At 42.8% G+C, this 23249-nt stretch overlaps 1 protein-coding gene across 7 annotated transcripts in view; it reads right to left on the bottom strand.

Annotated features, from left to right (window-relative positions):
* Positions 1-23249, bottom strand: part of NT5C2 (5'-nucleotidase, cytosolic II) — a 63850-nt gene that overhangs the window by 11083 nt on the left and 29518 nt on the right. For 2 of the 7 annotated variants that reach the window (XM_030029646.1, XM_030029641.1), the window contains 4 exons: positions 20433-20506; positions 3127-3244; positions 1617-1712; positions 184-275 (listed from right to left, as the gene is read on the bottom strand). In XM_030029646.1, the coding sequence (XP_029885506.1) occupies positions 184-275; positions 1617-1712; positions 3127-3244; positions 20433-20506 (380 nt within the window). Of the gene's footprint in view, positions 1-183; positions 276-1616; positions 1713-3126; positions 3245-5040; positions 5145-7011; positions 7054-7146; positions 7207-20432; positions 20507-21936; positions 22068-23249 lie in introns of those variants that run through there. The other 5 variants (XM_030029642.1, XM_041127168.1, XM_030029644.2 and 2 more) reach the window with 5 other exon arrangements.

Below are 23249 nucleotides of genomic sequence, written 5' to 3'. Positions count from 1 at the left end.
CAAAGAAACAAAGCAAGATTTTAACACAAGGATAACATCATACAGCCAGCTAACTTTAGGCCCTGTGCCCAAAAGAAGAAAGTTCATGTAAAAAAGCAAAACCAAGTAGAGTATGACATTAGCAAAGCTTTACTGTCTTCAAAGGCACAGAAACAGGCCTGTGTTGGCTCACATTAGACTCACCTGGTAGATTGAATAACGTGTTCAGAATGTAAAACCTATCTGTGTCATCCCTCTGGATAAATTTATTTGGATATTGATCCCGTGTTTCAGGCCTGAGAATAGATAAAGTGGAGAAGAATGAAACCACAAAAAAAAAAAAAATGAAGATAAAATGTGCTGACCTGCAAAATATAGTTGTAGTGGGGTCCATTAACTAGAGTCTGTTGTGCTTTAATCAACACCCAGCTTTCCCATGTGCACTAGCGTCGCAAGGGCAAAACTGCATCCACTGGCGTTCCCTTCACCGCGCTGGCTCCAGCACAGGCAAGCACAAAGCCCTCATCGCTGAGTCAGCAAACTGAGCAGAGCCCACACAGGGAAACAGGGTGGTCAAGAGTCCACAACTCGACCTTAAGCCCCATGCTGCTGGCTATGAGGTTGCCTTAAATCATCTGCACTTTCATTGTTTGCTTATCTTAAACTTTCCCCCACTTTCCATGTGTTGCTTTACTCTCCCCCGAGCAGCTTTCAGCAGGGGAGAGCACGGCTGTGCTGCGGGAGGTTTGCCTGGGGCCCTCTGCAATTAATCAGCAGGGTGGCAATGACGAAAGTAATTTAATTATTCTGGTTTCCTTCATTTCTGGAGCTTCTGAAGATCACCTCTGCCTCAAAGAGAGACTTGAGTGCATATATAAGGGCTTTTCCTAAATTTTGGCTTCGTGATGCAAGGACTTACAGACCTGCAATGACAAGGCTTGTCACCTTGGGGGCCCTGAGCTGACCTGCGCTTGCCTTCCATCTGTCCACCCTCACAGCGGGGATACCAGGGGATTTGCTGGGACACATCAGGCACGTAACACTGCGGTCCCCTCTGCTTCCTAAAGCACCTTCTCTGGGGCAAAAGAAGCGCAAGCAGCCAGGGAAGGCTGCAGGAAACAGCACGCAATGCCTCACTTCTGACACCCTCAAAGGTCAGAAACACAAAGGGGTAGAGAAAGCTTGTTTCTTCCCCAAGCCAGCTCAGACCCTTGAACTTTCTTAGCAATGGCTGTGGAGTTAAGTGTCTCAAGGGCGCAGGCCCTCTCTGCTGCCAGCAGCCCTCACACAATGGCTTTGTCTTAACTGACAAGCTGCTGATGTTAAACTGTGCCAGGACAGGTGAACAGCCCCTGGATTATCCCATCAACCCCTCCCCACAGCACACTTTCTTCTATTCCTAGCACACTACGGATGTGCCTGTGCGGGCATGGACCTTTCCTCAATAAACACCATGGGCTGTTGCTGTGTCTGGGACGCTCAATGCATCCCCAGTCAATCCTGGAGCTGTAGGAACACCAATACAGCATCTGCTGTTAGTGGAGTCCCTGCGAATCCTTATACAATGGGTGCCCTGAGGATCAGCGACACAAAATTGCGTATTAAGTCAAAAAGAACAGCCAAGAGTCAACACTCACCCTCTGAGGAAATTAAAGCCATGTGCACACACTAGGAGGTTCCCATAGGCATCAACTTTCAACAGGTTTCCATAGTGGGTATCAAACACCAGGCCTCTGTTAAGAAAGTGATTTAAGATATGAAGAAGCAACTGTATTAAGCGGTGACTATTTTAATAGCAGTTCTTTCCAAATCAGCTCTAGAACAGCTTGCTCACTTGGCATGGGGCATCAGAACAGCGTTGCTGTTATTGTGCAGATGGGGTCCCTACTGTCCCTTCTACCTGGCTGCAGGTGAGCAACAAGAGCCCTGCATTGCCAGGTGAAAGGTACAGCTGATCTGCTCTCCATAGACTTGCAAACGGAACCGTTTAACCCGGCAGAGGCTTAGCTATGCACGTACCAGCGAAGACGTGGGCCTCTTCCACAGGGTCACAAATCTGACACCTGTGTTTGTGGTCCCCTGACAGCCCTCTGGGCTGCAAGGAAGAGCGAGGTGTGATAAAGGAATTTCTCCCCTCTTTTTCATCGCTCTGTCATAGACAGAGCCAGATGGGGCATGTAACTATTGCACAAAATGCTTTGGACATTCCCGGTTCCAACTCCAGCAAAACTGTCTCACTTATCTAGTAGCTTGCATCTGGAGAACGCAGCCTTCCCACAAAGACATGCCGTCTGTCCCCTCCCTGGGATGAAGGCAGTGGATTTAATGGAGTCTTCATCACAGGTTTGTGAAGGGCTACTGTCTTGTTAGGGGCATGGACGCACCCAGCAACAGTCTCAGTGTAAAACATGCTGAGGGGAGGGAAGGAAGGAGGCTGCCAGACTGAAAACTGGAACAACAAGCTAACAGACCCTCTGGTCCAGCCTTTTGTAAAGAAGCTCCAAAGGAGTCAAAAAAGCAAAATCCAGCAAAGGCACAAGTGGAAACAACTTAAAGGTGCAGAGTTAAATCAAAAGCCTTGTTTAAAACAAGCAATGTCCTTTTTACCTCTGCTATCAAAAGACAAAATGTAAGAATTCAGTAACTTTGCACCATTAACTTTGCTTTCAGCGTTTGATTCATCTGGACGAGTGAACTGGATTGGTCCCACTTTTATTGTTGTTTACTGTCAGCTTAATTTTCAGGATGTCTTATGCACCAGGACACTATTAATTAAAATCATTAAAGAAAAATGTTCTGAGACATTCTAGCAGCCTCATGGACAGTAACGGCTCCGTCTCTCCTTGATTTTGATTTAACTCTCCATCCAATTGTGTCTCTGCTGTCTTTGCTTTGAAAGGTTATTTTTGGACCATGTTTTTCAGCAGGCCTCTTTTCTTGCACACTCCCTCTTTGCTGGCATGGATTCATGTGTGCAAAGGCCCTCCACATACTGGAGCAGTCTGCTCCCTTCCCCATGATCTGTGGTCAACCACAGGCTTCACAGGCACAACTCTGAAAACCTGGCCTCACGTGTTGCCCATGAACTTTACAGAACAAATATTCAAGGCCTCAAGCAGGCTGGGTCAGTATCTGTTAGTCATTTACCTGGTAGGGAATGCAGGATCATACACAAAATTGAGCAGCTCATGAGGGTATCCAATGGAAACTAATCTTTCTACGGTCAGGTCAAATCCAAGAGATTCGTATTCAGGGGATTTATACACTGTACCAAGATGAGATTTCAGTTAGAAAATTTGAAAACAGCTAGGGGGTTAAACAAGAAGGCAGTTAAAAGTAATGTACCCGTTCGCCCTCCTCCCTCCTCCACATCACACGTTCCCTTCGCTCCTGCCCTTCGCTGCCTCGGGTCCCCCAGCCCGGAGCCACGGTGGAATTAGCTCATGCTCCAGGACTGCAGCTGAGCGGAGCCGCAGTTCAGGTTTCAGCAGCAGAGTGCACCAGATGAAATATCCATCAGTCTATCACAGCTCTCTGCATCAGGAAAAATGTATTTCAAACTGCAGCTCCTCTCCCTGCAGTCCTGTTAGGCAGATGCATGAACGCTCCCTGTTCCACCTGCTCGGATCAGGTTTTGGTTTGCCGTGTTTTCGCAAAGCTGATGAAGAAACCAATAAATTTTGGGAACACATGTATTCATGGTCTGAAAGCCTGAAATTCATCGCTGCTGTGCTACCGTTACTGCTCTGGATACAATCCCAAAGCTTAATATTGTCTCCAGATTTCATCTCAGGGGAATTTACGTTTGCTGCAGACTAAGGTAGCTTGGAGGTAGAGCTGTCAAGTTAACATACGATTTGTTTGTTAATAATACCACATGGTACTGTAAAAATCTGTTAGCTATTACCCTTGTGCATCAAAATGCTACCCTTTTAAGCAAGCTTACTGTTCTCACATTTCAGAGGAGCTGCTCGTTTGTGACACACACCTTAGCTCAATGCAAAAGAAATGGATTTGTTCAACCAAGTCATTCCTACCATCAGGCCTGTCTTCTACCTGCAGATGACCTTCCCATTTACTGGAAATGTTACTGCTTAATCAGATCATTAAATTAAAATTTGGAAGGAAATCACTGTGTTTCTATGACAGATAGAAATCACTGTGTTTCTCTGAAGGTTTGTTTACATTTGCTGCATGTCGCTGTCTTGAATTGGTCTTCAGATGTAACAAGGTCAAATACAACCCTTGACTACAATAAGGGTTACCATGGGTTCAGTGGGCCCAACTGTCTTAAACACCTGAATATTTCAAATTTAACTGAGTAAAATACAAAAATGTGAAAGTTAAACGGTAAGCTTGTTAGAAGACAGACTGCTTTTCCTGAGGGAGATCTCGCACATCTGTGGGCTTCACAATATATATTAATACACATTGTCTATATTGCCCAGGTAATCACCACCGAATATATACTGTGGAATACAGAAGCTTAATCTGAGAGGAGAAAATAAATATATAAAATACTAAAAAGGCAAGGACTACAGAAGAAACGAGACTGTCAAAAGACTCAGATCATAGTAACCATGACAGAGGGCTCCTGTATCTCTTAATAATCTAAAAAACACCAGAATCCTAAGAGTTAATTTTCCCCATTAAACTAACACCATTAAAAACGTAATAAGCAAACCTGTAATGTTCTGAAACAGATAACTAAAATCAATAAAAGAGTTGTCAAAATCTTCAAGCGTTATTATACCAATGGCAAACATCAACAACATGATATAACATTCAATGCACGTAGTCTTTTCTGTCCTTTAGGAAAGGAAGGGTTGATTGAGCTACAGATAGGAATAAGCAATCAAAAACCACAGCTAATGAAGAAAGCAGTGACTGACAAGGCAACTCTGGGGAGTGAGCTAGAGTTGGAGGGAGCAAAAGGCAGTTAGGTGATGAACAACATTGTGAGAGTGACACCAGAGCATCATCTGGAAAAAGGAATTCCCCTGATGCAGGACAGTAAAGGCACTTCCCAGGGAAAATGGTAATAAATACACCTGCACATACTCTCAGAAGGTGAAAGCGCTGCAAAGCTCCCCGTTATGTGAAGCAGTCTCCAGTCCTGCTCCCGCTCTGTCCATGAAGCTGCTGCATTCCTCCTCATTAGCCTCCTGGGAATTTGACCATGTTCCCAACTTATCCATAAAACATCACTCCCAAACAAAACATTTCTCCAAGGAAACCCTGCTCTTTCTGAACCCACCAACCATGGTGCCCAGACACAAAAAATCTCAAGGAGCACGTCGGCATCTCTGGACAAGCAGAAGTGGTTCATCAACAGCTTCAGCAGAACCTTTCCAGGGAAACTGTAGGGCTTTCTGTTAAACCTGTGCATCTTGTTAACACTCCACCAGAGAACAGCTGTGGTGGGACATGTGGCCAGCTGCTCACAAAATGCCCTGACTCAATTCCTTCCTTTCTGTATTTGTCTCTCTGTCTTAGATTTATCACTACAGACCTCCTTTTAACTCTCTGTGTCCAAGGAAACAAGCTGAAGCACCAGTAGGAAAAAGGCTGAAGAACAGTTATCAACCTCAGCCTTCATCATCCCAAGTCTCTGTTGAGGCAGTACTGCAACAGGATTAATCTCAGTGTTTCTTTTGGGGGGGCAGTTATTCCCCTGACCTCTCAAGCTCTAGATTTTGCTTCCTTGACGTCTCTTTGAATAAAACTAAACTACGAGCTCACTCATGCCTCAGATCCCTAACCTATTTTTCTACCACTCCACAATATCTGGAAAATGAGAGCCCTCTCCTTGATACATGAACTAAACAGAGACATGGGAAACTGGACTCCTGGAAACGGGAAAGGGGCAATAAACATTCTCCAATTACCATCATACTTATTGCTCGAGATAAACTTTCCTTTAATTAGACACACAGCTGGGAACAGACTGAGAGCTCACTGAGCCCACCTTGACAGCACCCTACACCACAGCACATGCTGCATCAACTGGTATGAGCCATAACCCACTGACATTTCTCGTAAGCTGTGCGAATGCCTGTTTCAGTAACATGAGCTTCCGGGCAAACAAATGATCCTCCTCCTTCAGATCAAGTATGAACAGGCTAACACTGCTGCCACTATGGCAGCCCATTCAGGGAAGATGCCCCAGTTATATGCATTACTAGATGAAAAATTGTATTTCAATATTGTACTCAGGGCTGGTCACTCTCTCTCTTATCTTGTTTACTTCAGGCATCCGTGGGGAAAAAGAGTAGAGAGGACAGATCAGTATTTTTTTCTGCAGCTGCATGATGAAAAATAGTTTTAAACTTTTCTGAAACAACCCCCTCCCTCACACCTGGTTGCTGAGACCACAACCGGAGATAATTTGTGTGCCATGGCGATGCCATGAATTCAGCTATTTGCCATGCAGTGTCTCCGTGCTCAGCTCTTTCACCCAGCTGAGAAGGGCCCAGTCTTCAAGCATCCCCAACTCTGTGACAGGTGAAGAGGCAGAGCCATGAACCCATTTTCAGAGCATCCTTGCCCAACGTACGTGGGACAACAGTAAAACCAAAGCACATGCTACAACTTATTCTGATTTCTTTTTCTCTTTCTTACTACTTGATGGCCATGTCTCTGCCACCATGCCAAGTCCCCGGCTCCAGAGGACCACACTATTTTAATAGTCCATGTTCCAACACAGGCAAATGCTTCAGCAGCGCAGGGCAATAAGCACCCAGCGCTCACGGATTATGCAACCGGGGTGGAAAGAAAACAACCAAAGGTTTAAAAACAGCAGAAGCCTGTTGACAGCATTTCAGCCTCCCCTTAACACCATCACTTGGCTTAACATTATACTATTGAAAGGTAAAAAGCAGCACCCCAGGAGTGAACATTGCAAGCCTTCAGGTCTGTGATGAGTGCGGGAGTCCCTTACACAGTACGTGCTAGGAGGGAAGCTGATCTGGAATGAGCAGGGGTTGTGCAACAACGTATGCAATTCTCATGCATTTGTGTGGTTGTTTTTACCTTTGCTGCCAAGACACATACAGTAACAATTTTATAGCCTTCCTGAAAAGGAAAAAAAGAAAAAAAAAAAAAAAAAAAAAATCTCTACAGAGGCTCCAGCTTATGCAAAATGCTGCTGCCAGGATTTTAACTCACATGAGGCAGATGCAGATTCAGAGTGTCACTCCAGTCTTGACGGAGTTACACTGGGCTCCCCTGTTAAAGAAAAAAATCAGACTGATTTTAAAACTGCAACAGCTCTGTGCCATGTGGGACTGTATCTGCTGGAGCTCTGTCCTCCGGTAAGCTCAGAAGCTGGCCTGGCAGCTATTCCAAATACACTTACAACTGATTTATAGAGGAGACACAGTTGGTAATCGTGCATCCTGCAGGCAAAATTCTGTCCTCATATCCACAAAGCAGTCTTAGATCATCAGCTCAGTGATAATTAGGAGGAAGAGGCTACAAGCACATTGCCCAAGTGACACAAACCCTTCAAGTTTCTCTCAGATGCAGAGCAACTGGTTCAAGAAAGGGTCTCGTGCTCTTTTTTGGGACTTTGCCATTATTGTCCATTCCTCAGTCGGTGGCAGATTACTCCTTTCAGTGCACTCACTTTCCTTCACACCACAAAACGCCTGCAAGTGTCAGCGCAGGAGACTCAGGAGACCGAGTCAGGAGCTACTCCGGGAATCTGAGAAGAGAATTTTGCCCTACATCTGAAGGCGCACCCAGCGAGAGCCTCGCACACTGGGTCAGTTTGACACAGCACGTCTAAATTCAGTTGTATACTTCAACACACTTACGCTTGGGCTTTTATGTGCAAAGCATTGTGGGATAAACTGGTACCAAACCTGCACATAGCGCTGGACCATATTGCAGTGCACTGGTTTGCAAGCACACACAGTAAGACCAGACCTATTCTGCAACTTACAGGTATGCACAGAGTAATCAGGAATAACTTTGGGATCCAATCTGCACTAAATACAAAGCTGAATGAATTGGAATGATGTTGCAACAAGGACCCACAGAAGTATGCAGACCTCCTGGAAGGCTTCTCTGAAAATAAAGTGTTAAAAGCTTGTTCTGTTTCAAAATTAATAGCTAGGGAAGGCTGTAGTGCATGTGATGGCTCTGTTTAAGCTATGGGGAGGAGAAAGCCCTTCAAGGGCTGCCCTTTTCTTTCCTTGTTCCTCCTCCACACACAGATTTCAAATTCAGGCAGGGCAGCTTCTCACTGAAGATGTAACACGGTTTCTTCCAAGGCTTGTTGACGCTTCTTAAAAACTAGTCATGGATCATAGGAGAGAAGCAGGAGCTGAAGTTACAATCACCACCCCTTTCTGCACTGCTTCAGCCACGTCACTTCTGTGAGGTGTATTTGCTGTCTCAAACTGCACACCTGCAAGCTAGTCCTGCCTAGCCATTTTATTTCCAACCACTACAGATTTAGTACTGGTAAAAGCCCTGAATTGAGAACAGTGGCAACACGCTGATTTCCCACACCACTGAGGCAGCTTTGAGGAAGCAGCTCCTCATCGCCAGCACCCTGGCTTAGGAAGGCAAAGATGAGCTTGGGAGGTTGCTGCAATAACAGAAGTCTACAGAGTGAGCAGCTCCTCTGGGGTGAGAGGCAGGGCGAGGACTACTAAATGATGACCTGATGAAATTCAACCCTGCCTGCGGTTTTTCCCCATCTGTCACTCTCTTTTGCCAGTGTGCTCTCCTATGACGTCCTAGCATCTCCTGAAGGAGTTCATCTCTTCCATCAGCCAACTCCTTACCTGCCTTCCCTCCCAGCTGGAAGCCGAGAGCAGCCCAGGGAAAGGTGCTCGCAGTGCCCCCAGAAGCACCCCCGCATTGGCAGGGGACTTCACGGGAGCAGCTGCTTTCTGCAGCCGGTGCATCGCCTGCTCTGATCCTTTTGGCACAGACCGGCTTGGGTCCTTCCCCACGCAGGTGGTGAGAGCACTGTCTGCGCCGTGGGCTTCCCCGTCCTTGGCCCTGGCCACTGAGAGTCTCTTGCGAATTGAAACGCCTTAGTCTCCCCGCACTGTTTTGGTTGGCAGATGAAACTAATTGGCTTTTGACTTTCAGGTGTTCAGATAAGATCAGTATTTCTCAAACTAGAGGTGATGACCTCCTCCAAAGGGTTGCAAAAAGCTTGAACTAACAATCATCAGAAATTTTACCCGCTATCTCGGTTCTCCAGAGGTCACACAAAGACAGATAAGCCAAAAGGTGGACAGATAATGCAAGGGGTTTAGCCTTTTCTCTGAAGCACAGGAAATGCAGCCCAATTACTTTGTGTTAAGTCTTGAAGAAATGAAAGTAAAATAACTATAAACAGGTTATTTCAGTTGTTGCTTATTCCCCAGTAAGTAAGGCATGCAAATCAGGCAGTTAGGGACATATATGGGCAGGTGGGTAGCTAGTATCCAGATTTATGTATGTCTCAGGCACAACATGCATAATTAAGCTTGCGCAAATACATTTCTGAAACTACACAAACCTGACTTAAAGAGCAGGATCAAAGTGCTGCAAATGTTGATCGTATTCTGAATTGCACCACAAATAAATAATGCAAGTACATATTAGAAATACATTATATCAATGTTGTGCTGATGAAAAGTGCTTAGTTAAAGCCTTGAGGACCAAGACCCCCTTTTACAACCCCATCCCCTGTAACAGTACAAGTATCTATGTATCTTGCCTCAACAATATCTATCAAATGAGATCCTAGACTAGTGTCCCAAAATAGGACAGATCTATCCCCATACCTCTCCATTCTGTCAACAACTCCTCTGCATGTAGCCCCAAAGCTGGGTATTTAGTGCCAGCTACCACCAGGATGTCTGTCACAGTCACCCCTCCATGACCAACCACACCGCTGACTATTTCACGCAAGCACCAAATATTTATTCCCTGGCACTTCTGATCAGCTGACTCGCAACTCTAGCTGAGAATCCCGAGGGAAACAGTGAGTGACCAGTCCTGGAGGTGTTTGGGACACTGGACTTAATTAAAAAATAAACCCCACTGAAGCAACAATACCAATTAAACATACTGGTACGTGTTGGGCAAGTATTTCACATACTGCCATAGTTTGAGGAAAGTTTGTCTCAGCTGTAGGGCCAGAGATCTGAGGATCCCCAGAAGTAACCAGGTAGCGAAGAATGCTATCTGACCTCTACACTGACCCCTCCTTTCAGGGTATCTATTATCTTCATAACCTGTGTCCTGGTTTCAGCTGGGATACAGTTAATTTTCTTTCTAGTAGCTGGTATAGTGTTATGTTTTGGATTTAGTATGAGAATAATGCTGATAACACACTGATGTTTTCAGTTGTTGCTAAGTAGTGTTTATACTAAGTCAAGGATTTTTCACCTTCTCATGCCCAGCCAGCAAGAAGGCTGGAGGAGCACAAGAAGTGGGGAGGGGACACAGCCAGGACAGCTGACCCAAGCTGGCCAAAGGGATATTCCATACCATGTGTCGTCATGCCTAGTATATAAACTGGGGGGGAGTTGGCCGGGGCGGGGGGCAGTTCACGCCTCAGGAACTAACTGGGCATCCATTAGCAAGTGGTGAGAAATTGCATTGGGCATCACTTGTTTTGTATATTCCAATTCTTTTATTATTATTATTATTATTATTATCATCATCATCATCACCATCTTCCTTTCTGTTCTATTAAACTGTCTTTATCTCAACCCATGAGTTTTACTTTTTTTCTGATTCTCTCCCCCATCCCATTGCAGTGGGGGGAGTGAGCGAGCGGCTACATGGTGCTTAGTTGCTGGCTGGCGTTAAACCACAACAACCTGTTACACAGCAATGCCAGTTTTCATATATAATTAGAAAAGAAGAGGATTTATGCTCTAGAATACTAATGACTTCAGCTTCTGTGTTACAGGGTCTTTTCTAACCAGGCGAGGTGTTGTCAGGCAGTCATTGAAACCTAACAAAAGGGAAATGGTAACGTTTCAACCTATGCTGTTCTCTATATTAAAATAATTCATTACTTACACAGGCAGGAATCTGAAATGTCATGTTTAAGTTTCACACTTGGGTGTTAGCTTCCTTTCGGTTTTGACAACGGAGTCAGACTGCTTAGCTCCGACGGGAGCCCAGACTCACTCCTGGCTGGCACACGCTGGCAGGGTGCTGCCATTTTGCACTGGAAACACGGCAGAGGATTTTCTTTTCCATGAGAACTGGAAACCCTGCAGAGGTACCTGTACATGTACCTGTACCACAGGAGCCTCCATACAAACACGCTTAGCTGGTTTGGCAATCCCAGGAGCGGGGTAAGCACCTCCAGCTCCCCTTGCCTTGCATTTCTCTTTCCAAAGACCCATCAAGTGTTACTTCAACTTCTGCCACGGCTGCTGCAGACATTTCACTTCACAGCATCGTCACCAGACACAAAGGGAAAAATGGACACTCCTGTTTAAAGCCCTGGTTGCGTACAGCACTGGTTTCAGTTCGTCTCTGCCTACGTAAACACGTGCCTGTTATGTGCCTCCCCGCATGCAGGGCAATGGAGTCCTGCACGTTTGTGCTGTGCCGACCTGGGAGCTCAGTGCCTGTAAACAAACTGACGAAGTGGTAAACGTGCCTAATTGTAACCGCAAGAAATCCCAAACGAAACCCATGGGACAACTCATATGTTTTCAATTAGGAACGTGATGAATCACTGACTTGCCACTTGTTTATGGACTCAGCTGAACTGTGACCATAAAGGATTTGTCTACAGTCAAAACAAGTTGAGAAACAGCCCGGAACAGACCCCAGTCCTCTTGACTCTTGGGTTTTGATTTTAACCACTAGACCATAAATAAAAATGCACTGTATTATGCAAAGCAGAATTGTAGTATTTCAGCCGATATTTAAATTGAGTTTTCATAGTACCAAACAAACAAAATGGGTAGCAACAGTATGTTTTGTTTCTTTGAATTCACTCAATTTTTCGGTCTGAAATGAGAAGAAACTGCTGCCATATTGATCATAATTTTCATTTACCCAAAGAAACCTTTTCAAACACAGAAGTGTTCTGTGCAGTAAGACAAAGCTGGCTTTAAGCACACTTCAGTATTTAATGTACCTTTTCTATTTCACTAGAAATTATGTATTTGTAGTGATCAGCAAACAAGCCCTTGACAAAACCTCCAGGTGTGTCCCAGGATACTTTGTATGCTTAACACAAGCTGCTCTGCTGTGTATAAACAGCTAGATCTTGCACTAAGCCTCTTGCGGCCACAGATGTTTCTGACAGTAAATCCGGTAACAGGAAGCAAGGCAAAAGTCACTAATCATCAGAGAGCTGAATCTTTTGGATCTGAGCTTCAGTGGCTCCCCAGCACCTTTTTCTGACAATGCCAAATACAGGGTTCTAGGTGGACACCAGCACACACCTATAGAGAAGCACAAAGGCTCTGCAGTCCCCAACTGCAGTAGTGCCCCTAAAGCAGCTATGCACCCACTCTGCAGCCTAAGAGCAATGGAAAATTCCTTACCTCTAATGCTCCTGCAAACATCCCCAAGTGCACAGCACAGCTTTCAGCTCTAAAACCTCTAACCTGGAACAGTATCAGCTCCTATTCTCCCACTCTGCATGCTAAAAGGATCTGTAAAGACAGGATTTGTTGTTGCTTCAAGAACTGACACAGTATTCTATGTTCAGCTCAGCTTAAATTGCTGGGTCTACACTTCAGGTTGTTTTCAGTGCTGCATTTCTACTTGTTTTAAAAACAAAAGTGTTGTCAAGTATCATCAGCTTTAACTCTTCCCAAAGCAGGCGTATTAGTGCTCCCATTGGTAAATTCCAGATATTTTTAGCTTGCTGCTGCTGCACTTTGTTTGCCTTCAATGTAACAAAGATTTGGGCTGTTTGGATATGCCTCAGAGGCTAGCAAAACAGACCTTAGTGTTGGAAAGATTTCTTCTGCTGAATAAAAATGCATGGCTTGAGGTAACAACAACAGCACTGAGGTCACATTTTGCATGCTGAGAGAAGCAATCCAGACAGACTCTGCATTTCAAGGAAACTTCAGTTTGTCTATTTTAATAGTTGGCATAACATTCCTTTGCACTGGAATAATATTTTAAAGATGACTACACAGTCACCTGTTCTTTTACGGGAATTTTTTATGGTTACCCTGACACAAGAGAATCTTTTTTTGTGCTTAACAAGTGGCCTTCACAATTTAACTCTCTCAGATACAGCCCACTGGGAGTCACAATCCCATACTGGAAATATCCCTGCATTTCCATGGAAACAAACTCCTGTGCCAAAATATGGGCTTAGTTCTTCAGTGAAGACTTCTGAACAGGGAAGAAATAGTTGCATGGGCTTCACATTCAAACATAATTTGCTAGCATCTAGAAATAAAAAGAAAATTACTTAAAGGTATAGTAGCCATTTAAACACTATATCTGAGGCATCATTCAGGTGTATCAGTGTCCAAACAGATCCAGCTTCTTATTTCTCTCCATATTCACTTAAGAGAGTGAGCCCCAAAAGCTACACATTTGTTTAATGGTGTGCACCTGGGCTTATATGTAGCACAAGTGCCCATGCTGTCAATAAGCCACATACATAAGTTTTTCTGTGGTGTGCTAAAATAAGGCATTCACAAAGCAACAGCACACATGTGATCTCAGAGTTAAAGCCTTCTGTACTCTCAGCTTTGGTTCCTCCTACAGAGTAAGCTGTTTGTGTCATCACAAGGGTATTTGCAACTTAATAGTACTTCTGTTGTGGTATTAAAATTACTAGATAAGGGGGTCTATTAGAGTGAAAAATACCTCCATATTTCCATCCATCTGGCAACAACAAGAACTGGCCATTGGTATACTAACAGCCTGCTGACCCTGCTTGGTGTTATTCTCATGTTTTTAAGAGCAAGAAAACAGAATATAGCAGCTTTTGAAACTTCCCTTACACTGTGAAGACTTGTTCTTTCAGCAGCTTCTGTCTAACACTGATTCTTCAAGAATCCACAGACAGCAGATTAGCAGTTTGTCAGTGGTGATTTATTGGGATGGAGCAAGCAACACATGCTTTCTCCACTTCTCATTCCCAATGCCAGCATGTGAGATCCCACAGCTCCAGACCTCGGTTTGCTTATTATACAGCTTTAAATGGTCAAACTCTGAAGATCAGCAACACAAAGAGAGCAGAGACAGTAGCCACTCGAGCACTGCACTGGTATTTGAAAAAACATCCAGCTCAAAGCATACTAGGAACAATTTAGCTTCTCCATCTGCCTTTAGCTTTAAAACACTAATGGCTAAACCAGCCTCTGAAATCTGCAAAATCTGCACCTGTTAAACTGGAAATGTGCAAATGTGAAAACGTAGACAGCAGGTGTGCAATAGCCAAGGCACTGCTCTTTTTTTGCTAGGACAGTCTGAAGGCTACTGTTGTCACACCTACCAATTCCTTTCTCTAGCCACCATACTATTTCTGTATGACACACAGAATTGTATTATCCAGAGAACTGGGAAAGAAGCAAAACTGCTTAGTATATCCCCAAAAGAGCCTCAAAGCCTGTAGTACTTACATCACGATGAAACTAAACACAAACCTTTAACCTAAGCAGGAGAGCCTCGTTAGAACATTTGTATTGGAGTCCAGTACCAATAAACAGATAATAACAGTATCTGAACAGAAGAACAAATATTTCTTTGTAGTTACTTACATTACAAGCTCGGCAGCTTTTTTAATTATTCAGTTCAATCTTTCACGAATAAAACTCCCACGATTATACTTTGTTTTTCATTTGTGCAATCCAGAAATTTTTTACACAAGGCACAAATTCATTAGTCCCATTTCTCAGTTGTGGAAACTGAAACACAGAAAGCTGATTCAACTCAGCTACAGTAAAAATACTAGATCGATTGAAGAACCAGTTCTCAATTCAGCTGCCATCTTTTCTCCCAGACCACACGCAGCAACATGCCAATTCTACCTTCTGGTTGAGTGCATCTTTTCCAGAGTCAACAGGTAAAGAAAAACATTTCAAAAATAAGATGTGGGTGTGAAAAATTTCCCTGTCCTCCAAACTGCAAGGATGGCTTGGACACAAAGGCCTACTTGAGAAAGGGGCAAAATCTGTTTACACATGTTGCATTTTGGAGTAAGTTTTGGACAGCATTAGTCTTTCCCATGTCTTTTCCCACATGATGAGAAGGAAAATGCTACAGCTGAAAGCATAAGCAATCAATTTTGCAATAAAATCTTTGCAGTGCACCAAATCTTGGCTTTAAGTTGGCAATGTTTCCAGGACACAAGCTATATTCCAATCAGATTACATTGTATTAATCATATTTACACACAATAAACCCAGTATTTTTCAAGGCTCATTTCCCTTTCTTTTTTATTGAAACAGTTTTCAGCAGCCAGTGATAATTTTATTATTGATTTCTGGAAAACATGGTAGCAGCAGTGATTTAAGTACAGGAAAAGCATTCGAAATTAAAGCATCCTGCCTACTACTGATACTACAACTTACCTACCTGAGATAGAAGATAAAACTTTCAACGAGGCCATAACTTTTGGAGAAGGAGGGTAGTCACAGAAGAATGTTTTCAAGCACAATTGAGTTCGTAATTCTTACTAATTCCTTCTCCATCTGCCAATGGCCCGGTGTAAAATTACAGCCAGTTTGAGAACCCCACTGCTTTAGCCCTGCTCCTGTCAAGGCACATCTATTCATCACCTCATTGTGCAACCTGTCCCATTTAAGACGTAGTAATGCCAAGGCCTCCTGCACTACTTGGATCCAGACCTACTCATTACAAGTGTAGCTCACACTGAGAAGGAAGCAGCCAAATAAAATGCTGTGTGAAACCAACCTCTCTCTGCTGCATTTCCAACAGGCCTCACCAACTCCTAGTCTCAGGTGAGTGTTGCAGTGAAGGCTCCCTACTGACATACCTTTATCTTTCTTCCTGCAGTTTGCAGTAAACACAAAACAGAGAAGGCTGTGAATCTTTTGGATTACACGCAACATTTTCCTTTGCCGAAGCATGGCCAGTTTTGACAGTACTAGTAAAACAGGAAGGCAGACGAGAATTGTTACTGACTACTGGTCTTCTAGCCAGTCAGGATGAATAAGCAGGGATGAATCACTCAGATAATAAAAGAAACTATGATTTAGCAAACAAAAATGCGCTACAAAAGGACGCTCAAATCTCTCTATCTCAAGGATTTAAACAGGAATTTTTCAAAAATTCTCAGTTCTGCCTTGACATCAAACACAGCCCTTCACGGGTATTTGCAGATCCTGGTGTAACGCTCTTGCTTTCCAAGGAGCAAGGGAACCCTGGGGAATCGGCACGGGCCTCACTCCTTGGCTGGCAGGCAGCAAGGTCAGCGGCAGAGAGCGAAGGGCCGCTGCGGTGACAGCTGCGTAACATCACAGAAACTTGTCCTAACCTCCGTTAACAGCAAGGGCTGAAATAGCTGATGACTCTTGCTTGTGTCAAGCCTTCCAAGATTTCAAGCAGCAGCTATTTAACTATGCACACAAACCACAGTCAAACCTGGCTGTTCTTCCTGCTCCTTCGACCTTCCTCCCAGTAACACCTAGCTTAAAAGAAACATTCTTTTATGTACTAAATGTGATTCACTAACACAAGCAAACCAAACAGAGTGAATAGGAAGGGGTCAGTCAGCCGCACGTACAACACAGACTTCTGAGCCTCTAGTATTAGGGTATCCAGCACATAAACCTAGGGAGACTTGAGAGTTTCCATACATGTAGGACATCTTATTCACCCCATGAGGATGCAACAGCAATCCTTGATGGGAAAACAAGGAATCTGAAACCTGTGAGAGTTATTCCAATTTGCTTTCATTTTATTTTGAGCTCCCAGCAGTCAAATTAATTCTAGCTGTAATCACAGTGGCTACAAATTCAGCAATTTAATGTCCATAATTTCTCAGAAGAGAAGGCTAAAACCTTCAGTCTCTTTTCTTCAAGACAAAAAGACTTTGTTTGCCCAACCCACCCATTAACAGTATTTCTCAACCCTATGCAAGGAAAGAGACAAACACAATGAGAGAACATGTAAGTTATGAACAAGAATTCAAAGTTTAACCTAATTTTGACTTGAAAGCAAACAAAATCACTGTGGCAATGCTGTATCAGACAGCCTTGATTTTTTTCAATTTTGAGTTAACTGGTCCTTTAATAAGGCTAAGAAATACTACCCTATAAAACAATGCATGAAATCGTATTTTATGTGCAATGTAACATGATGATACCAAAATTGCTGTCAGTTGGCAAGCTGACATTCTCAGTCATGCTAGTAGTAGAACACATGATCACTGCAGCATGCGTGCAGTAGCTGTTACAATATACTTTAAAATGGAAATGCCATGTCCCTACCAAAATTAGATTATTCTAGACAGAAAACAGTGTTATTGTAAGCAGGTTTGTGTCTTTAAACTCATAAAGTACAAGAACAAAACTGTCTCAAGCTTCTAAAGTTCAAAATAAGTCAAGTGATTCTTACTTCTCTGGTACTGAACCACCTCCTAAGCAGGACTTTTGGTGCTACCAGTAGCCACTGATTTGGGAAGAAGAAAGAAGAGTGAAAATGTGTTTTCTTTTACTGACACCACAGCCTTCTCTTCACAAGATGGGTAATTCAAGGTGTTCCAAAATAATCATTCTTCTTCTGAGATGTCAAAGTGTATGACTGTCATCTATGGGATGAATGTCATCAGTTTATTTCTGATGTGAAAGTGCATGACAGAGAGTGGGGAAAGGACGTCGCATATAGTTTTTGGCAGGGTCAATGGCTCTGACTGCCTTCAATCATTGAATAAGAACATTGTGCTTGGGATATTTTTAAACAACTTTTCTGTAAAGTGACTTAGCAATATCTGAAAGTACAAATGCAGAAAACTAGAAGAGGAGCTGATGACACTGGAGATGCTTCCGTTCTTCTTCCTTGGTCTATTTACATGTCTTGAATGGTCTCCAAAAGGCTTCTGCTCAGCATGCACCATCTGGTATGCAGATACCATTTCCAGATGTTAAATTACAGATAAACTAGCTTTTTACATTGTTTTTTCTTTTTTAATCTAGACAGTAGTACGTCCATGTGAAAGAGTGTTTAAGGGATAACGTGCTCAGACAGAAAACACGACAGGGTCTAATGAATGCACTACAACATACTAATACCATACTTCACTCACCCCACTTCTTCATTGTAATTTCCAATTAATTAATAATAATCATAATCATATTTTAACACTACACTTTTTAAAGCCCCTGCAATGAATAAGTAATTTTTCTTCTGTGTGACAGTTATATATAGCAAATAATGGTCAGATAACAAAAGCCCACACAGAGAAGAAAGGATGACTGAAACATAAGAAGACAAACAGGTAATTTTGTACGTTAATTTCCCAGTTTAGTGAAAAAAAGGGAAACAGTACTTACCAGGCATAATGCTTTTCATCTGCAAAGGCTTTCCAACCTAATTACATTCTCACAACTCCTTGTAAAATGATCTGCAACTATTATCGCTGTTGTACCATGGAAGAAGTCATAGAACAGCAGCTTACCGCAGAGCAGTCCAGATTTCCAGTTTTCTGCTCAGACCACATCCCATTTCTTTTTCTGTACCATACCCTGTCACTCAAGTCCCCTGAATGCACCGACTTTGCCTGCTTAACTGTAGCACTGTGATCTTCCAGCCTTGGAAGCCCCAGGTTTCCATGTTCCTGGGTACTGTTCTAGGATGCTTGAAACATTCACATTTTTTCCTTTCATCAAACCAAGCATCGTTTTGTGGATGACAACACATTTGCTCTGTGTTTACAGGAACAAGCAACACTTGAGTAAAATGAACAGTCGGAGAAGTGAGGATAGTGCTGAAGCTCTCCTTCTGTCATGATGAAAGTTAGCAACATGCTTCATGCTCCACGCCAGCCCCGCTGGGATCACCTGAGTCATTGGGAAATGCCGCCAGTTTGCAAAAGGCACAGAAGCTGTTTTTCTGTTACGGAAGTGAAACCCACAACTTTTTTTTTTTTAAGCATTTGTTCTTGAACAACTGTTTTGCACTCCTTAAAGGCACTGCCACAAGGCTGTCACAGCCGGGAAACATAAACACCAGAAGCACACGCCTGCAGTCAGATGCAGCACAGATTAACGACAACACGCTTCATGACTTAAAAAGTGGCAGGAACTTTAAACAGAGGTATAAATAAGGTGTTGAACAACCAAACCTTTTATATATAACTGCTGCCTCATGGATCACTGCTTAAAAGAACAAAAGCAAGTGATCTAAATATAAACTGCAATTACCTGCCACAGCCTCCAAAACTGCTCCTTGCAGCACTGTGTTGAACCATGAGCACATGGAAGCCTTCCTGCCCTTTGCTTAGCCACTGACCCCAGCTCCTGTGACCCTCACACTGTCTCTAGCCACATTACTCATCCCTCATGCCTTCTCAGCAGACACAGTAACTAGATGACCATAGCTGACATACTGCATTAGGTGACCCTGACACTCCACCTCACATTTTCTCAGTTTATATTCACAACAATTCTAAATTGAAATATCAAGGGTGATAGGAATTTTTATCCACAACCTTGGAAGTGGTAGTGAGAAAGAAGGCAGGATTGTACGTGACATCCTCAGTTACAGCCTGTGTGATATTATAGCCTAGGAAAGTGGAAGTGGGCTTTTTTTTATCTTCCTTCCTTAAAATACATAACATCATGCAAGTCTGATTATGCAGAAACCAGTAACTTTACCCTCGCTTCACCAAGTCTCAGAGAACTTGCCTGTCAAGTATTTGAAAGATGGAGAAGTCATGCAAAAAATTTTATGAAACTAAAAGGTCTTATGCAACCTCCCAAAGCCTATCTGCCATAAAGAATGGGCAGAGCTTTCTAAATCAACTTGTTCAGATGACACAAGACACTCCCCCTGCCTTGCCTCTTCTCAAAATGAGTCACTGATGTGGCCAACTGAGGAGTGGGAAAGAAGAAAACCTATTCAAAAATACCCTCGCAGGACACAGGAGAACCTGCTGGCTAAAGGTGTAACCCGCGATATGCACCAAGGATAAAAGAAATCAACTCGTTATTCAAAGCCAAGCTTGTTCCAGGGGCAGTATCAAAATATAGTGGAATCTAAGGAAGCGATTAGACTTATTAAGCTTTGGTTTCCTTGACACCCATAATCACTTGAAACTGTACTACAGCAACATGGCTTGTGACCAAATACAGCTTGCAGATAACAAATTTAAGGGAAACACCTAAAATGGAAGTGCAATGAACACTGAACAATATATTTGCTAATAGAAGAAGCACCTGCTAACTGGAGTAGCCCAACCAGTAACTGGTTTTTGCTCAACAAGAGGCAATATTCCAAACTAAGTCAATGACAAAAAAAATTAAGATACTCACCAGCAAGTGTATAATCCATATCAAAACCAAAACACTTTATCTTTTCCATGGCTAAACTTCTGTTTACAAAGACCCTGTAAAGAGACAAGAAATAAAGCCATACGTATGAGCATTTCCAAAATAATCATGTTTTAGGAAAAATACATTCTGCCAGCTGTCAGGATGTCTGGCTCTCTTAGGTCAAAATGAGAAAATATACCTGAAAACGGAGGCATGTTTCATTTTTTGCCATGAGTTCTCCTGAAGCAAAGCCATGACTTTGCAGGGTTATTCTAATTATTGGTATGCTGTCTAAAGACATACACGCATGCATGCACACACACACACGGCTTTGCATGTGACCTGCAAAAATTCCTAAGAATAGAAGTGCAAAGTCTCCTGAAGCAGAATTCAGAGCTCAAGTGAGAGGAAACTGGAAGCAGAGGATGGGAAGCAATACAATTTGCTTGATTAAAACAAATTATTACAAAGACGTAACAAGGCAAGAAGAAGAAAGCAACATTTCTGTGAATAAACTCACAGCACTTGATCCCTCTTTGGAACTATATCTGGAAATTCAAAGCAAACCTAACCAGATCCATTTCCACATTTACACCAATAGCGTTAAAAACATTTAATAAAGCTCTGAAAAACAGTGATTGAGATAAATTTTCATCCACAAGAATATGCTGTTTCTATTGTGAAAATTTGTCTTTCTATTTATTACTCCCCTGCAACTCCTTGACAAAACTGCTATTTTTTAAATTCCACTTTTACTATTAATGCTTATTGCAAAGAGAATCTAAGCTGAATACTTCCAGGTCCTTTTTGATGACAACATTTTAATACACCCTATTCAATTTAGTTCAAGTAAATAACATAGTAAAGAAATAGGTCAGAGAATACAACAAAAGCTTTTCTTGCTTCCTGTTCTAACTACTACAGTAACTAAGCTGCTTATATTCCCCCAGAACTTTGAACCATATAGCAGATCTGTAATTCAGCAGGACTTCTCTCCACTGTCTGTCTTATCTGAACTTTAAGAACAAGAGTCAGAACTCAGCTGCAGGATGGAAGCTGAGCTTCTCAACACTCATCTTGGACAGAAATCCCACGTACTGCTCAAGCTGTGATGCCGAGACAAAGTTCTCTGTTATGAGAAAAGTCCCAGAGCCTTCACCTGTACTCTGATTTCAGTATGTGAAATTCTCCAAATATTTAGTAAGTGCACTGCCCTCAGCAGAGTAATTATCCTCTTAGAAACTGAAATCGGCAGCACTGCCATGTAGGAGGAGTGGCGCAGGGACAGAGATACTGCAATGGAGACGGCAAGTGCAAAACCAAGCACTCGTATGTTCTGAAAAGCTGAAAGAAACCACTGGGAGATTCTCCTCCGCACGCATGTTCTGGGCAGGTGGCCCACATAACGTGCCCATTTAACTGCCCATGTCAATCCACCACAGCTCGAATTTTAACAGCAAACCGCTAACATCAAACTATCACACTTCTATGCAAGTCGTCTTACCTCATCTCTCACCGATGTGCTCCTTGTTTAGTTCGCAGCAGTCTGATTCATCTACTTGTCTGAATCATATTACACAATTCCTTTAAAGCTTCCCTAGTACCGATGCAATTTTGCTTGGATCTGATTTGACTTCAGAAGATCATTATGTCTGAACCAAGCCTTAAAGTACTGTATATCTTCTTGGACAGTGTTCTAGAAAACACATCTGTGGCTAATTTAACCAGTCACTGGATATCGTTGTTGTTCCACACAAATCCACTTGGAATACAGTTTCTCTGGCAATAGTATACTTTCCTCCTAACCTTGCACACTCTCTCTGGGAGTCACAGTTTCCTGGCAAAGTGCCTGCCTTTGACAATGGGGCTTGTCACTAAGGGGCCTCAGAGGTTATAGATGACGCTTTTTTCTGATAGATTTATGTATTACCTAAACAAGTCAAAGTGATGGGAAAAAAACTGGAAACTGGTAAAGAAATGCCTTTTGGAAATATGAGATGGGATCGTAAATCACTAAAATTCACTCCTGAAATAGCTGGCTTTTGAGTAGGTGGAGCAAATTACCCGAATCTGCAGTTTGAATCCATGTTTGTCTTTTAACATCGAGATAGCTCTGATTTACAAGAGGCCAATGCGAAATGCTATTTGGTACTAAACAGTCTTATACTTTGTATAATGAAGATGATTACGTTTTGTTGCTGCAGATGCCAGGAAGCATTATTTATTAGCTATTTCAAGCACATGATTTCTGATCTCATGTTTGTGCAGTTTGTTTCTGAAAGTGGAGAGCTTCAAGAAGGAATAACATACCTGTGGGAGACACTGCCAACGTTTTCTGTCCAATCTACAGAGTCCAATTTTGTTCTTGCCTTTAGGCTTAGCCCCCAGAGCATAGTTTTCCGTCCTTCTGAACAGGACAGGAATAAGAAGGGAAGTTTGAAGAAGCTCCCAAGAGCGTTTCAGAATTGCAACATTTGGGAACAGTTTCCCAAATGAGGACAAAAAACAAGCACTAAGACCGAGCTGAATGCGCTTGTAAAAAGGGTAATACAACAGTGCCTGTGAAAGGCAAAAACAAGGGAGCTGTGACCCAAGAGATCTCTCCCAGTCCAGCCTGCCTATGTTTAGATGATGACGACACCAAACTGACCAAAAACCGTGGAAAGATCTCTAAGCTTCTGATATTTTTTCATCGCTTGCTTTCGGAGTATTTACAAACTGAACCCCCGGACTGAAAAAAAAAACAACAAACATTAATACTGAAGATCTGGAAAAGTTTACTAAAGGCAATGAAACGAACAACATCTATTAGCATAT

The sequence above is a fragment of the Aquila chrysaetos genome, chromosome 11, assembly GCF_900496995.4.
Source record: "Aquila chrysaetos chrysaetos chromosome 11, bAquChr1.4, whole genome shotgun sequence".
Lineage (NCBI taxonomy): Eukaryota > Metazoa > Chordata > Aves > Accipitriformes > Accipitridae > Aquila > Aquila chrysaetos.
This window is presented reverse-complemented; position numbering and strand designations above follow the sequence as displayed.